Source organism: Seriola lalandi, unplaced genomic scaffold, assembly GCF_002814215.2.
Source record: "Seriola lalandi dorsalis isolate HSWRI2012SDOR001 ecotype SW California unplaced genomic scaffold, Sedor1 jcf7180002054516, whole genome shotgun sequence".
Taxonomy (NCBI): Eukaryota; Metazoa; Chordata; class Actinopteri; order Carangiformes; family Carangidae; genus Seriola; species Seriola lalandi.
This window is the reverse complement of record NW_019525069.1, coordinates 372,177-390,048: the sequence shown is the minus strand read 5'-3', so window position 1 is coordinate 390,048 and position 17,872 is coordinate 372,177. Positions and strand designations below refer to the sequence as shown.

The following is a 17,872-nucleotide window of genomic DNA, read 5'->3' as shown; positions in this document are numbered from 1 at the left end:
CCCGTGCACAGTATTTAAGATGCCTTCGGCTATACTTGTTCGGCTTAACTTTGAGAGCTCAGTCTTCGTGTCCCCTGAGCAGAATAAGACCAAGCGAAACTGAACAGACCTGATCCTCGGGGTCCTCTCTGGGCCTCGTGCCGAGTAGTAACCGCTTTATAGTTGATCCTCTCGGCCCTGACACATAGAGAAATGGGTCAGAATGGATACAGCGGAGGGAGACTGAATTTTTATTATCGTTCCAGCGCAGTGCCGCCGGGGACACAATCTAAAAACCAGAGTTAGTTTGCAAATATTCCCTCTGCAACCGCGTGGGAGCGAAGATAGTCCAAGTTCTTTTATGAGATACATTTAAGCTTTTCAGAGCCTTGCTGTGGTTGTTTACTTAATGTTAGAAGGTGCATGTACAACAACAGCCACAATAGTCATAAAAGGGAATATGATAAGAGCTTCAAAGAGTTTGATATAAAGATAAATAAATATGTCAAAAAGTTGACATTACTGAGTCGGACCTTGGAAACAACAATGGACAAAAAAATCTAAACTCAAGGTCCTCTTACTCGCCTTTGACTGTGACATTGTCTTCATGTGTCACAGATCTGTAGATGTTCAAACTCTTCATGATCGCAATGATTTAATCGGCTGATGAAGATCATGTGATAATGTTGAAAGCTCCAGAACAAGCAAATAAGTGGAACTTGACTTTGTTTTGTGAACATTATCATTGTTTTCTGCTAAAACCATAAAGGAACATTTGACATTTTGGGAAATGCAGACATTCCCTTGCAAAGTGAGAAGATTGATACCACTCTTAATGTCTGCATGCTAAATATGTAGCAGCAGCTGGTTAGCTTAGCTTAGCATAAAAACCAGAAAGACTGTTGAAAGACTAGCTTCACAGTTTGGACAGTTTTTTATAAAGAAATCTTAGCAATTATTTAAAGTTTAAAGTTTTTAGAGAGAAGAAATGAGAACATAAATAAATATAAAAAAAAAAACATCAGGGAAATCTAGGTTTTTCTTTGATCAGGAGGAGGACTAAACAAGAATACTATTTTTAAGAGCATAATTCAAAACTTAAAACTGAAACAAACATACAGTATACATATAAATTGAGTAAAAATTGTCACATAAATGAACAGAATTTATAATATAACGCTGGATTAAAGGTTTTGAGACAGTTTGCTTTTAGCCTGCCTGCTATCCATTGAAGTATGTTATTCAACAGCGAGAGCTAAATGTATTTGAATTGCTAAACATTTAGACTGTCATTCATGGCGTGTAGCAGAGATTCTTTATCATTTTGCATGTAAATTTCCTTCATTATTTATGCTCTCCTGAATTATTCTCTTAATAACTGAAAAATCATTAAGCATGAGAGCGGGAGCATACCTTCTCTACTCTGTCGGCCAACATGCAATATTAAATTAACTAATGCAAATATATTTCCTTTCCAGGATGACTACATCAAAAACACGGAGGAGAACATGGGTTCTGATGAAAGTAAGTCAGAAAAAAGTCTGATTAGATCTGATTAGAAAAGATTTTTCTGCAGACATATGATGAAGTTCGGTGTGTTTTCCACTTGTGTGTGCTACTGTACTATATGCAAAGCTGGTTTGCAAAGATTTTCAGTATTTAAATTGCTTTACTGCCTTTATACATCAGCTCCAGACAATGAAATAGCACGGTACACATTATCCAAGTATGGCTTCTTTTAATTGCAGAAGTTGTCTGAGGTCATGCAGCTTGTGGTGAGCGCAGGTCTGAGGTGTCACAGCTTGTGGAGGGTGAGAAGGCTGTTGTGTTTCAGGAAAGGAGAGGCTGCGCCCTCAGTCAGATCCATTAGTTTGAAAAGCCTGCTATAATTGCCTTTGTTGCTGAGGGCTCAAGTCAGAGCTCCCACCAGGCTCCATTTACCTCCATGGGGTCTGTTTCTCGTCAACAAAAAAAAAAAAGAAATCTTACTTTTAGAAAATCAGCTGTGGAGGAGGAATGGAGACCATGTGAACATATTGAACAGTTCTTTGTCATTTCAGTCAAATGGTCTTTTTGTAGCCAACGGAAATGAAAAATGATACAAGGAAGCGCTTAAAGGGTTCATACTTCTGTAAATGTTTCATCATCTTTCCAATTTGTCATTTTAAATAGTCAGATTACCCAAGTCATGAAAAAATAACCGAGTAATATTGAGTCAAGCATTTGAAAAATTCAACATCAGTGTGTCTTTCCAGGGACAGTGCACTTTATCTTTCACTTTATTTTTGCATTCAGTAGAAAATATGTAGTTCCCAATGAAAACTGCTGATGACTTGAAATCTACTGCTGGGTTCAAACTATTAGAATTCACTGTATAAGCGAAACATGCTGCAAATGTGGTTCAACTGAGGTTTAAAGAGTCTCTAATCAATATTTTAACATCTTTCAGCTCATTGTTTTGGTTGTCTGGCTCCACAAATTTACTGTTTTGGTTCACTCACTACTTTGCATGGCTTCGTTTTTAGCTACAGCAGGCCGGCTGTTTTCAGCAAAACACCTCTGATGAAACAATTCCGTGCTACAGACAAAGTTAGGAATTTCCTAGTTAAAAAAGTGTAATATAGCAATTTAAGTAAGAGCTCGATATTTCCTTCAGAATTGGAAGAGAGTGAACATTGGATGTATATTCATCAGTTTGTCAGAAATACTTCTAATGAATGATAATTGTTGTAAAAGGTGATGATGTCTATGTCAGCTTCTAAAGGGTATATTTTCACTACTCATATCAATTTAAATTTTAAGAGTCAACACATTTAACGGCATCAGGTGTTAAATGCATGTTTTTATTATCACACATTGCAGAGAAAAATTCAGTAACCATTAATCCAACTATGAATAAATACAAGTATATAGTTATAGTCACCCACGTGCAGCTATGAATAATAGTTTTAAAGACAGAAACAAATTGTAAGAATATCATAAATTAAATTCCAGCTGCAGTTTTTTTGTAGGTTAATAAACTGATGCTACAGGAAGAGACAGAATTTTTAAATCTCTTTAGTATTTTATTGTAAGACCAAATCATATCCAAAAGGACTCAGAGTAATAATCAGTGATAGTTGATAATCATAAATGCAATTCTTATAAAAGTGACAACATACAGTATATCTCTCCTTTTGAATTATTTCCCTGATGAATTGAATAGATAGGGTAAACAGGAAAATCAGACATTTAAAAACTAAAACCCATTTTCAAGAGAAATTAGAAACCAGATTGTACAACATCAGTTTAGACCGCTGGTTTGTTATGTTACGATGACTCACTCGGTGTTGGCAGATTTTAAGATAACTCCCAGTTGCATCTATTCATAGGTGTTGTAGCCAATTTAGGAGGCCCTCAGGGTTACCAGTGTTGTTCCTGCTGCAGGGTGAGTCTGGGAGGTCAGGTGTTAGCACCACACCTACACTGCCTCACTTTAAAGTCACTGAAGGCTTATCTCAGAGAAGAAAGATGTGAGAGGAAGCAGCTCCAGACGTTATCCCAGTCATCTGTTTTTACAACAGGGCGAATAATTAATGTAACCTCAGGAAAACGCCTCAGTTGCTGTAGTGTGGGCAAGGTTCATTTGAATACCATTGATTTCTCCCCATCACAGCTCCCACTGGGACTAATTCTGCAGACCTAATTGATCAAGGTCTTCTTAATTGCAAATTCAACAAGACAGCGGAGATTCGGGCAAGGTATACCTGCAAGCTGCAGACAGACGTAACAGGAGACTTCAGACACCTCTGCAGAGTCTGCCCTGTGTTTCAAAACAGTAAGGAGACCACTGCTCTGAGTTAACACATGAGCTGTTGTATGTGACCTTGACATCCTTTATTTGTGCTGATGAATTAGACTTCTTTTGTGCCTAAAGAAAAATTCCACCAATTGGATCATAAAAACAAGTAGCTGTGATTATGCATCCATTTGTACAATAACTTCAGAAAATCATTCAGACATGATGCGTTAGAGTTAGAGGTGAACGTGTGTGTTATATTCTCTCTAATTACAAGTAAATAATTTTATATCTCAATTGTAGTTGAATAAAAGCTATACAGGCTGCTGTGACACTGCGGCCACCAATTAAGTCCATGTCTTCTTAGATGACAGTAATTGCAAATCCAGTTGAAATTAATTTACTAAAAGCTGTCAGATGGGTCAATCTCTCTCATGCTTTTAATATTTATCAGAGTTAAATCTTTTCAGTTTCAAATGGCTGCTACTTTTTCTTGGCAGCCCATTAACAGGTCTTTTGCAGATTTTTTTTTCTTTTCTTTTCTTTTTTTTTTGTGCAGAACCACTGAAGTACTTTATTAAATACATGCTCTGACAATCAGAATGAAAGATTCATGAAAGGTTTTGATGGAGGATGCTGTCCAGCTACAAGACATCACTCTCAGCAGAGAATTCAGATGTGACCAGAGACAACAGGGACACAGCTGATCGAGTACGGGGAAAGCAGCTGTGCTCTGATGTGTTTTTGATCGCAGCGCAAAAATAATAATAATCTCCGAGAGATTGGACGCAGGCTCGGTGCAGTCACCTGCCTTTGTTGACATGATTACAAGAGGATTTAGAGCCCATAATGGCAGTTATAAACGCCCCGGCCCAGCACTGAATTCTCAATGCAGCACGATGTGAACAACAACCGGGAGAGCAGGCGAGGTGAAAAACACACTTGATCTTTAATGCAAATTAAATCTTGTGTTTGGATTTCATTTTCAATATGTAGGAGTTGTACAAGAATACTGTATGAGGGATGTGCTTGGTTTTAAGCTGTTGCTTGGTGTAAAGGTGCTTATAAACACTGAACATATGAGGAGCGAGAGAGCTGCACCTTCTGAAGCTATACTGAAAACACCAAGCTGTGTTTCTATGGGAACATACAGTAAAGCAATCTTGTGTTACTTAGCATGATTTAAAAAGAAATCTAATAAAAGGTTAGGACCTGAACTAAAAAGCAAAATGCTTATGTTTCTTGGATTACTTCATTTAAATTGAATATATCAGTACGAGACATGGCTGTTTGGCTTAAAAACTGCTGTGAGCAGAAGACTCTGCATTTTCCCCTCAGCTCTACAGGATATTTCAGCACTTTTCAACTTTTTATTTTGGTCTTCCAAACTTTACTGTTGCGATTCGGTCTCACCGTTCTCATTATAGCTTAATTTGTAGATACTGCAGCAGCCAGCTGTTTTCAGCGAAAAATGTTTGACCCCCACTTTATGCTACCTGAATCAAATGGTATCAAACTGCTGAACACAGCGGAGAAGTTAACATTTATTTTGTCATAATGAGGTGGTAATATGCATTGTTGTGTTTACAGCTTGTTTCTGCTGGCCCAAGTGGCCAAAAAAATCACATAATGTGAATTTAATGAGCATTTAACTAAATTCAACCATCCCTCCTACAAATTATGTTCAATGTTCACAAAATGTTTTTTATTTGTCTTTTTAAATTCCAGTTTTTCTTTATTAGGTTGCCAAATTTTTTGTTGCTGTGGCCTTTTTGACCTAAATTGCTGTAGGTTCAAATAAACCAAGTTTAGAAATTTAGGTTTACACATGCACCTGTCAAAGTGATCCAGCAACATTTGATGGCATTTAATCTCTAAGTCGGTAGCAATAAGTTTAAAAGTCCAGACTCAGTGGTCATAAATTCATCTCACTCAAAATTTTGTACAACTCAAGCCTTAACATTCCCCCCGACAGGAATTAATCTTGCTATATGATGCATGATCGTCTTTCACCTTATGTGTTTTAATGCAGATCTGGATTCAGAAGCAGATTAAAAATGTATTATTATTAAAATAGAATGAGGAGGATTAAGGATCCTTGGTGGAGTTTAGTTCTCTGAGTGCTTTCTGGTTTTATTTGATTCTTCGTGCGACTGATGGCTCACAGCACAGCCTGTAGCTATGGTTTCCTTGTGAGTGGTTGGCAGGTGCAGCAGCTACTCACCGGTTAAAAAACAATACAACTCCAGACATGAAATTGGGAATAGTTTACGGGATATTACGCTGAAAAACATAGAGTTTGGTTCCTTGCCCCCACAAAAGTTTATGATCCGTGACTGGCACCTGTGTTAAAACCACAACTGCAATATACAGTGACAATCTCTGTAAGATCCACCAGAAGAAAGCCTGAAGAAAACCTCGGTGATGAGTTCCATAAAGAGAGGACTGATGTGATCTGTCGAAGCATATTACAAAAAATATAAGATGACTTTACCTTCTTTGTTGACAAGAGTCAAAATGATACGTGCGGTGACAGTCTGATATGATTTTTGGGAGGTTTTATGTCTTAAATCAAAAGCGAAGTAGGAGACAAATGTGCCGTCTGCCGTAGAGTCTGGATATTGTTCAGCCGCGGGGGTTAAATCATGACGGAGCAGAATACCTGTTGGAACAGATGAAGTGAATAAAAGTCAAGTGGTCACAAAATCTTTTATATGGAATGACTGTTTCAAGTTTATGAGCTATCAGCTCTGCCGGAATCCAGCTATCTGCCGAGCCTAAATGCTACGTCTTGTATTTTTATGAGTTTCTTCCCCGCTGAGAAGTTGCTTTCAGATAAAGGGAAAAAAAAAGATAGACGGAAAAAAATAACACCATCTGTATGTATCACAGATACTCATTTAATTTCTTTTTGACTATTTATGAGTCATTGCCTTTGATATGGGATCTGCTAGCTTATTTTTATACTAATACATCTGAAGTCCTGCTCTGCTTCAGACTCAGTTTCCGTCTTATGAAACTCAAGCTATTATTCCGTACAACAGGTTTCTTTAATCTGTAGATGTGTGAAGATAAACTGTGGGATTTTCTGCTCATATTGTAACTACTACTGTACTTGCTAGTAAAATCTGGGCACAAATAACCCTAGCCTCATGTTTCAGCCTTTTAGACAATATGTAACAAAACCTTAATGCGACCAGAAAGAAGCCAAATCATCAAAATTTAATTCATTTTAATAACAGGAAATGGATAGAAATGTTTAATCTGCATCTGTATACAGATGTGCATCAAAATACACTGATAGAAACGTGTGTGTATGTGCACAACTTTAAGAGATTGATTCCCTTTCAATCCATAGAGGCCAGTGCAGCTATATTTCCTCATTGTGTTTTCCTCTCTCCAAAATATAGTGCAGACTTACTCTTAAAGCTATTCTGAACCAAAGGCCAACCAATTGTTCGGAACTTTTCACCAAATTAAAAATTAACTCTGTAAAGAAGGTTTTGAGGTTCCCAGCCCCATTTGTACTTTACGCCATGATTTAGTCACAAAATGTTCCCTACCCAAACCTTTGGAGAAAAGTCTAAATGTTCTATCTTCAAAAGTATTTTTTTGATCCCGCAGATATCATCTTTCTACCTGGATTACAACTAGCTGCTTTGTTGTGCTCTTCTTCTTTCGGAAAGTGTTTTTAAGTCCGCTGTGCGCGCAGTGGCAGTCCGTGGAAATGGTAAAGAGTTTCAGAGCTCTCTTAACTTGTGAGACAGTCACAGTTTTGGTCAGACTTCTCAGCAGTTTTCCAGGCACGCAGCCTCCTACCAGTATTTTTGAATTCCCTCAGAGATGTCTTGTCATCCACTGATTCCATAAAAGTCCACTGTTTCTCATACCTCCCTCCTGTAGCATCAAAGTATCATCTAGTCGCCGGATTTGCTGAGATCTGGCTGGCAGACACCTCGTCTGTTGACCGTGTTGACTACAAAGCAGCTGCTCAAAGCTGACTCAGGATTTCACAGCTTAAATTTCTCTTCTCACTGCCACTTGCCACTCACTCTTAAATTTATCTGAACATGTGAGCTTTGCGAGGCCTCTCCAGCAAGGCGGTAAATGGACTGGGACAGTGTGACAGTTTCGGATGGCATTGACCACAGACTGAGGAAGGTGAAGGACACAGTGCTATTTCCATCTCAGTCTATCAGTGGAAAAGAGGCTGGCATTGAACCATTCAACTCTCCAAAGATATAGAGAGAGATGCAGTGGAGGGAGGGAAGGAAGGAGGGAGGGAGGGAGGGAGACAGCAAGCGGGGGAAGGAAGAGGATAAGAAGAAAGGGAATGTGGGAGACAAAGATGGAGTGTGCGTGTTAGTGTGAGAGAGGGAAAAGGCAAGCTGGAGAGAGACAGTGATAAGTTGACATGGGGGAAGTGAGATGTGACAAGCCAAGAGAAAGAGATGCTCAATCAGTGCTGTCAGGTTTTCTCGCAATCAGAGACAGCCGTTGGAGACTGCAGGCAGTACTATTGACGATGGGCTGTTTCGCTAATGACAGCTAGGCGTCCATGTTTTCAGCAGTGCTGACTATAAAATCAATGGACTCATTTGTGCACACTGCTAGAATATTTTTCATTACACATTTCTTGATTTTTATTGCACACGCCTTTGAAAATGATAGTTGTGCGAAGATGGAAGATCATTAGAAATGGTGTAAATATACAGACCTTGGTCATACAGCACGTAAAATAGCGGCACTCCTCTTTTCTTTTCTTTTCTTTTTGCTGTTTAACACATGCTCCTTGTCAAAACATGAATAACAAACAGACAGGAATTCAGTATTTTTCTCTTGGTGGTGGCCAAAAAATACAGAATTAAAGCAAAACTCCTCAGCTGTGATTGACACCTCTGGATTTTCAGTGCTGTTGTTTTGTGTTTGCAGCCATGGACACCACCAAGGACCCGTGCCAGAACGTGAAGTGCAGCCGCCATAAGGTGTGCGTCGCTCAAGGCTACCAGAGGGCCATGTGTGTCAATCGCAAGAAAGTGGAGCACAGGTAGGTGGAGAGGTGTTTTGTGTTTGCAAGACGTGCTGCCGATGTTTTTGAAGATTTCTGTGTGGACACGACGGACATTTCTGTGGCACCAGCTGTTAGCTGTGCGTCAGTTGAAAGCCTTTCGATGTCTGGTTGGAGAGCTATTGATTAAACCCAGTAACAGGGCCAGAGAGTGTCATGAGTCAGGAGTGAAGTCATTTTTTGATGGAACACTCATGCTGAGCAGTGACTAATTAACTGTGTAGATGGGAGGTGGTAAAACTGAACACAGAGAGTTATGGAGGCAAATAAGGGCCATAAAGATTTCATATGCAAACTGAATACCTAATTTTGAACTTTCATCACTACAGGATACTTTTTTATACCACTGAAATATTTGGCTTGGTCAGATCTGAGTTGTATATCTTAATTTAAGTGTCTGAATTTGACCGAGGCGATTTTGAGTAACTGGACTTTTTGACTTGAGTTGAATTTTTAGATCTGAATTCAGCAGAATGAATCTGAGCAATTTTAAATTATGAAATATAAATTTAGAAAATTGGCTACTTGAATTTTCTATCTGAATTTGTGAAGCTTAAAAAATGATGTGTACTTGAGTTGAAAGTTTTGAAACTTGCAACTGACAACTGAACATTTCAAAGAGGAGAATTCACGCCACATTCATGAGAGATGGTCTTCTCAGTAGAATATTTCAGTGCTATAACTTCATTGGTATTTGAATATTACATTAATAATTAGTTTAATTATTCAGTAGTGATTAAATTTTAAAATCAAGTATTTAGTTGCTTTGTGGCGATTATTTTCTCCCATGTGAGCTTCATACATGGCTACACTTGCAATCATGACAGCTCTGCTCCTATCAGACACAGAGGAAAGAGATGCTAGTTTAATGGCTAGCACTTAATGTCAAGGGTGCATACCTCATCATCAATTAATGCATAACTAATATATGACTCATGATTATCTAATGCATGATGTATCATGAACTCTCGTGGCTCAGTATTAATTATTAATGATGACACTATTACTTTTAGTTTAATTACTTAAAACTACATGGATCATCAGTTTGTGAACTCATACATATATATAGTTAAATCAGAATAAAATGAACATCTCCAAAAGCAAGATAGCGCCAGATTATTACGTTTGAAGCATACAGTATGAAACTGGCTGAAGAGACTTTGATCAGCATATACTTCAGCTATACTGTGCATTAATGGATGTCTGCATTTGGTCTGTGTATTCACACATACAGTGTGTTTACAATCTGACCACATCTCAGCAAAGAGCTTGATCAGATTGAGGTATACTTCAGCTCTTTTGACAACCCTGGTCTCATTTTATGGGCATAGAAAAAGGAATATAAGGCCTGTATTAGTACCTTGACTGTGGAAAACACTTAAGAGTCTGAACCAATTCTGTGTCAAAAGCTGTTGCAGTGATATGAGGATCCTCGACACAGGATAAGGAGACTTAGAGCTAGTAACAATAAGGTGATAACGGTAAATGGTAAAAAAGCAAGGTAACAATAGAAAAGTCTGTGAACGGACTCAATAACCTCAGTTACACAGCAGCATTTTGGTAACATTAGCTACCTTAAGCTACCAGACAAAGTAAGGCTATAGCAGCGAAAGCCTTCAGCATAGCAATGTGAGTATAGGGGTTTGTTTTAACTTTTCATTTGTGAGCAGAGCAGTTTGTTATTTTTATCTCTTGAAACTTATATGGTTTTGCTTTAAATGACTAAAAAGGTGGACAATTGTTTTAATGAATTACATTTAATTGTTTAGACTTTTTTATGACCCTAAAATGACACTGAACTGAAAATAGTCCATTTTATTGACTGTCACTTAGCAACAGTTTTTTTACGTCTCAAACCTCTTGAATGCTGAGTTTACTGTGTACTTGACCTCTTACGTTGAAAATGATGCGTCACTGAGCTGTCTATGTATATAACAGGGCAGCTTTAGAAAACATGGTACAGACCTATCAGTGGAGGAGGTTGAAAACATGACAACTAAAGAATATAGAATACTCTTTAACATTCTGGTCACTTAATACAGTGTAATACAGGGGTTTATTCGTGTATTTCAGATGTTACTCCCTTCACAAAGGCCCTTTAGTTTTCTGTAGTAAATCTCATGAAAAAGCGTTTATCTGTTCCCTCGCCCATTCATCCCACTTTGACTGAAAAACAAATGAGCGGGGTTGCAGCCTGAAAAGAATTAATGGAGTGAATTATTACTACCTGCAAAGCCTATCTGCAGCGGCAGGCATTTATCTTTTTCAATAAAGTGCTTCATTTACAGAGTCACTCCAGAGATGAGAGAGACTGTGTCGAGTAATGGGTAATAAGCACGAACGCAACTGCACTAAACCATCCCAGCATCATTAAGTAGCAGCCTCAGAAGTCGTGCTGCAGAGAGCCTAATGCTTGTGCTCACTGAACATGTAGTCAATCACCATGTAAGAGGAAAGCAAGCAAAGGGAAATTTTATGAAGAAGCGCATGCAAATATTAACAGGCAGATTATGACTTTCTGGTAATTATGATCAGAAATGTCTGTTTCAGTTGTATTGATGTTGTAGTTTACAGCAGAGATGCCAATGATTTGTAGGCTAATAAAAACATCTTGTTAGAGAGGATTTGTAACAGTAACTGTGTTTGACCTCAGCAAGATGGTTGACATTAAAGGGCCAGTTCACCCAAATTACAGAACAAATATTCTTATTTAACTGTAGTGGTGTGTACCCACGCAGACAGTTTTTGTTTTATTAGTCCGGGATTTTAGATATCTGCCTCTGAGATTTCTGCTACTACACCATGGATGGAATTTCCTTTGTGCTTACAGCATTCAAAAATTACATTTAAAAGATTCAACAGCAAAGTGTCTACTCCAAAACAGTGTCCCATTACATTACAATCATTTTGCAGACGCTTTTGTCCAGGGCAACTTATAGTAAGTGCTTTAAAAGTAGACAGCAAAAAGAGGTAGATGTCAACAACAATTGGAAGTGCATCTCTCTCGAACAAACAACTGAAAGCATGTTCAGTGCCACAGTACAAGTTCACTTACGTTAGTTGTTGTTGCTGTTTTTTGGTTTTTTTTTTTTTTTTAACGAAATGACACATGAATGGTGTGGGGTGTTGAGATGTTGTGTGAAAAGCCAGCAGAAGAGGATGAGCAGTGACTCTGCTATCCTGGCATCAATACAAGACAAGACAGGCATCTGTTATCTGTTACTCTGGATAATCCACAGACCTCTGTCAACAGTTCTCACTGGAACTGCTGTCTACCAAATAAATAGTCCCTCGGAAAACTGTGAACCAGGAACGCTGTTTCTGGAGAGAGTTTTTAGCCATGATAGAGGCAAAACTAGTGAATATACTTAATGTATTTCAACATATACTTAGTGAATTGGCACAAAAGTTGGTACAGATTTGGTGATCCCATCTAATGTTACCATGAGTTTGATATTTGTGAGTGAAACTCGTGAAATTATTTTGAATTGCTACAGATATTCTCTGCTCTTCTTCAGGATAAATTGCAGTCATTTTGGTGATCTTCTGACTTTTAATGTAGCGACATTATCAGGTCAAAATTTAGTTAACCCAGTTAGCTATTTAATTAATGACTACCTCCAAAATGAATGACAGCTTTTAGTAAATTATCTCATCAACAAAAACTATTTAATCTATTGTCATGACATTAGCACAGTAATTGATATCCGTGTCAACCTCAAGATGAATTAAAATCACTTTCATGATGGTTTATACATCATGCATGCAAGTACCTGCAAAGCTAATGACATCCCCATTTATTTCAGCTGTACTTTGTGTTTACCGCTATTTAGCAAATGCTAGCATGCTAACATACTAAACTGAGATAGTTAACACGGTAAACATCATACCTGCTAAATATTGGCATGTCGGCATGTGAGCATGTTAGCATTTTGCTCAGAGCACCGCTTTGCCTGAGTACACCTGCACAGAGCAGCTAGTTATCTTGTTTAATATAAATTTTAATCGCTGCTCACTGAAACTGAAAACTTAGCTTCTCAGACTACACTAAGAAAAAAAACAGAGACTAACAGTACAGACTTGTACTGTAGAATTGAATATGTGTTTAGTTGTGTGTTTGTGTGAGTTGACATCTAGCTCTTGTTCCTATCAAGTTTGAATCCACTTGTTTTGCACAAAAGTGTCTTCAAAATAAGTTTAAGGTAAAATGTAATGATACTGTTTTGGGGGAAGACACATCGCTGTATGTATTTTTTAAGCATTGTGAGCACCACAAACAAAATCTATACTGGAGTAGTAACAGACACCTCAGAGACAGACATCCATTGGCAAGTAAAACTGTTTGTATGTATAGATGGGGTAGAGGTAAGTGAAAAGGTGTTTTGTGTGTAATTTGGTTTGGACAGACATTTTAACTTTTCCTTTTTCCCCCTCTCTAATGTTCAGAGTGAAACAGCCAGGGAATCTGGAGGCCCATGAAAGCGGCTGTAAGCCTTGTCCTGTGGCCGCCTCCTCACCTGTATGTGGCTCTGATGGACACAACTACGCCTCTGAGGTAAAAAGAAAACACTATGTTCTGCACCGGCATCTCTCTTTGAGAGCACTTAGACTTGAAAGCTTAGATAATTTTTCTTTTGCTTTATTACTGGCTTCTGGCTCCATAAAACCCTGAGAAGAAATGGAAAGTGGCCGTGTCATCGTTTTAAATAATGAGAGCAGTCCAGTCAAGTGCTGTTTCCTGCTACGCTGACACATACGTGGGCGCAGCAGGCCAGCACAGTTCATCACTGCTCGCAGGAGGACAAGTGCACCAGCTCAACGTGGCCGTATGATTGATGACTGACGTTGTTTTGAGCGGCATCACCGTACACCGGCCACTACCAGGACTCTTTATTGATTTATGTATACTTTTTAATTTTGACCTTGCATGAGAAGATGGCGGAAAATGACAGCTCATTCTTGCTGCCTTTCTCTAAGTGCTGTGTCTCATCTGAATGAGCAATCTCCCTTTCCTGCGGTCACCCCCATAAATATTTTAACTGCATCCATGCAACTCTCTCTCTTTCTCTCTCTCTCTCTCTCTCTCTCTCTCGTACAGTGTAAGCTGGAGCAGCAGGCCTGCCTCACAGGCAAAGACCTGAACATCATGTGTGCTGGCTTCTGCCCCTGCGCCACAGCCTCCGTTACCATCACAAATGCTGACACCAAACGTGGCAAGTGGCATCTTAATTTTACGCATCTTGATTTCTGGATTCACACCTCCCTGTTTGGATCACTCTCAGTGTTTTCATGAGTCAGAGCTTCAAAAAAAAAAAAAAAAAAGAAAAAAAAAGAAGAAAGTTATGATACACTGGTGGCCACACATGGCACGCTGTGTGTAGGAAAGGACTGACTCCAATTGCCTGAGACAACCAATCAACCTGATGCTTGATGTTTGGAATCAATACTCAACAATTTCAGAGATTACTGTTAGCCAAATATCCCCCATGTGGTTAAACTGCTCTTCCAATCATGTTGTAATTAATTATTTAGAGTGTACACTATCTATCATAGCAGCCAAACACTATTGATTGTCAGGGCTCTCGGGCACGTGAAAATGCCAATTGATCAAAGGGATGAAATGTTACTCCTGTTTTTCATCTGTAGCCTGGAATAAGTGTTTAGCCTGAGACTAAAAGTGGATTTTTATTGGATAACAGCGATTTGCTGTAGTAGAGTTAATTGCAAAATAATGTTTTCTTTGATTAGCAGATCATACACTTAGAAATCACAGCATGAAAATCCAACAGTACACCTCAACAGCTTTGCAGTGAGGGAAACCTGCGCCTTATGTTCTGTGCACTGTACATCAGTGAGAGCAATATGAAGCTGCGCTGAGTCCCTTGCCTGCTTTTTGGGAAGGTGAGTCAGATTGCTATTAAGTGCCTGCCAGGGTTTTAAATGCAGGGATTCCCTTTTTTTTTCTTGCTCCTTTAGAGAGCTGCACTGGCCAGGACCTGGCAGACCTGGGTGACCGGCTGAGAGACTGGTTCCAACTCCTTCATGGAAACGCGAAGCGGAATAACTCTGGCAAGCTCGGAGCTGGCACCGCTTCAGGTTAGTAACTCACAAAGCGGCTTTATTCTCCTCCGCCTCCAAACTTACAACTCAATTGTCTATGCAAGGAAATGTAGTGTAAACAGAAGGAAACTTAAGTATTATGCAAATTATTTCTGACAGCGCTGGACAGGAGCCTGGTAGCGAGCTGCAAGGACTCCATCGGCTGGATGTTCTCGAAGCTTGACACCAACAGTGACCTGTATCTGGACCAAGCTGAGCTGGCTGCTATTAACCTGGACAAGTACGAGGTCTGCATCCGACCCTTCTTCAACTCCTGCGACAGCTACAAAGACGGGAAGGTCTCCACGGCGGAGTGGTGCCTCTGCTTCTGGAGAGAAAGTGAGTGAAGGGATCCCCACTGAGATTTGAGTCAAATCTCTAAAAGGGTGAAATGATAACAAGGTTACATCAGTGAGTGGCAAAGCAAACTTTTCTAACTGTGAAGTGAGTGGTCTGTAGTCACTGAAAAGTGCCCAGACATCTGTTCTGACACATATGTTGTATGTTTGGGTCTTTACCTCAACACCAGGGAAGCAGCAACACCCTTACAGGAACAGTTTGATATCTTAAGAAAGTGCATTTCCCAAAATATTGAACTATCCCTTCAGCCAAGTCTGACAGCCGACAGCAGACAGCTATTTTAAAGCAGGATTTGGCAGGCTAATCAACATCTTCAAAGCACATTCTGGTTGTCTGTTGCTTCTCTTTATTTTAGACTTCAGCAGTTTGTGCAAACTTGTGCCTGAATTCTCCATCCATTCATCTCTCATCCACTACTTATCCAGGTCCAGCAATATTCCCCCAGCATGGTTAGCAGTTCTTCTTCCCTGCTGAGAACAATCTTGGCAAGACCTCTTTTATCTGAGTCATCTGACAGTTTGTGAAAATGTCTGTCTTGCCAATTGACAGTCCTCCTCCATGTCCTCAATGAACTCTGCCCACTCTGCCCAAGTTTTGTCTCTCCACCAGAAAATACAGTCCTTCCCTGATTTAGGGCTCCCCTGGGCTAAAACCAAGCCCCAAAGGCCTCCGTCTTCAGCTTGACAGCTTCCTTCACTGCTGGTTTCTTTGGTTGCCACTGCAAGAGAAACCAAAAACTTTCCAGCCACAAGTGCAAAAAACAACAGTTTCTCACAATGGAGGCTTTGAATAACACTATGTCCTGTCCTGGGATGCAGTAAACATTGGCAGTTCCTCTGTGGAACAAGCAGCTACACAGATGCAGTTTTCTCATTCTGTGGAAAAGAAGCTATAAATCTGTTTTTACCCATGTCTTCATGGATTTTTATTCCACATATGAATGCAAAGTAGCAGATGACATATGGTTTATCAGGTGCATACCTCCTATTCTACAACTTTACATGATTTTAAGATTTCATACAGTGTCCCCACATCGTAGTACTGGAGGTGTTTTAAATAAGTGGAAACGTGGTTTGAAGTCTGGTTTGATTTGGTGTCAATATTTTGACAAAGAACTACAGGTCGCTCTTATTGAAAAAAAAACTACCAAAAGCTTATTTCATTTGCATAGAATTTGAAAGCAAATCACCAAAGTTACATGGTGACACCGTCAGTTGCATTAATAGAAATGTCAGGCAAAATGATCATAGAATGAATCTAGAAATAGCTGGTGTGCTTGAAAATAAGTTGGAAAATGAATTTTACTTTAGAAGTCATGTTCTCTACATGTAGTAGTTATGGTGTTAATATATATTATAATATAAGTGTCTCTATGGATGTGTTTTGCACAGATAACCTGTGCTCACAGAGCTATTTACACAGTGCACATGTGCACCATTTGACCTTTACTAAACAAATACAGGATATTCCTGGCAGTAACCTCATTTGCGCGCAGATTATCCAATTGATCAGGCATTTAACCTGCATGCAATAGGTTACACTGACACCCTAATCAATTTTTCATCTCTAGCCGCTGATAATTATAAACTACTTCACCCGTAGCCAATATGTAAAAATGGTTTTATGATAATGATTTGGACACATACTATATGCAGGATAAAGAGTATAAAGAAATATTTACAAACCACTGTAACAGGCCTTTCTCTTTGTGACTTGACAATGAAGCTTCAGAGAACTGATAAAGACCCATGACTTGTTGTTTTGTGCAAACACACCAGAAATTCTTTTCAGATGAGAAAACTTTCTCCTCTTCGTTTCTGTTCCTATCTTTTCTAGAGATATCTTCGTCATTCTCAGACTACATCCATATGTGCTTTCACCTAAGCTCTCGACAATCGATCAGGCTCTGAGGGAATGAAATATAAGACTTCTTAAACAAATCAATATGGGTAAAAAGTGTAATTATGAAGAGCATTGATTGAGATAAAGTTTGAGGGCGAGCAGTTTCAGGTATTGTCTGTCATCACTTTTCTTCTGTGATTCTCACAGAGCCGCCGTGCCTCGCTGAGCTGGAGAGGATCCAGGTGCAGGAGGCGGCCAAGAAGAAGCCTGGTAAATACATTCCTCCTAACAGCAGCGTGAAGTTCAAGAATTATTTGACTGAACATTTTTAAACACCACACGTGCAGAGAAACAGGAAATTACCACTATGCGCTAACTAGCTGGCGTGCCCCCGCATCCGCTGCGGTGTCTCTGGGTGTACCTGTGTAACAAGGCGCTTGCAGCAGCAGGCGAGGAGCTGGAGGAGCCTCATTAAAGAGATCACAAGCTCACGGCTAGGATTAGGCCCTAATCAGGCTGGGGGGGATTAAAGGGCAGCTCTGGCTTTGGGAAGGAGCAAGGCTAACGTGCCTGCTTGGCTCCCTGGGAAACCCCACGTTGCAGTATCAACCCAGCATGCTCAACATGCTGTACAGCTACTTTCCAGTCTTCAGCTCCAGAGATGTGTTCTTCCATCCCCGTAGCCCACTTGTCTCATTGCTTGTGTTTTCTCTCGTCCTCGCAGTGGCTGGGGGTGGGGGTTGGGG

The 17,872-nt window shown here is 39.6% G+C and overlaps 1 protein-coding gene across 1 annotated transcript in view; it reads left to right on the top strand.

Annotated features, from left to right (window-relative positions):
* The first annotated feature begins 1,405 nt into the window (after positions 1–1,405).
* Positions 1,406–17,872, top strand: part of LOC111660236 (SPARC (osteonectin), cwcv and kazal like domains proteoglycan 2) — a 19,731-nt gene continuing 3,264 nt past the window's right edge. Inside the window, exons 1-7 of the mRNA XM_023413424.2 lie at positions 1,406–1,503; positions 8,690–8,804; positions 13,272–13,380; positions 13,924–14,038; positions 14,802–14,921; positions 15,045–15,263; positions 17,334–17,396. Of these exons, the coding sequence (XP_023269192.2) occupies positions 1,488–1,503; positions 8,690–8,804; positions 13,272–13,380; positions 13,924–14,038; positions 14,802–14,921; positions 15,045–15,263; positions 17,334–17,396 (757 nt within the window). The 5' untranslated portion in view covers positions 1,406–1,487. The remainder of the gene's footprint in view (positions 1,504–8,689; positions 8,805–13,271; positions 13,381–13,923; positions 14,039–14,801; positions 14,922–15,044; positions 15,264–17,333; positions 17,397–17,872) is intronic.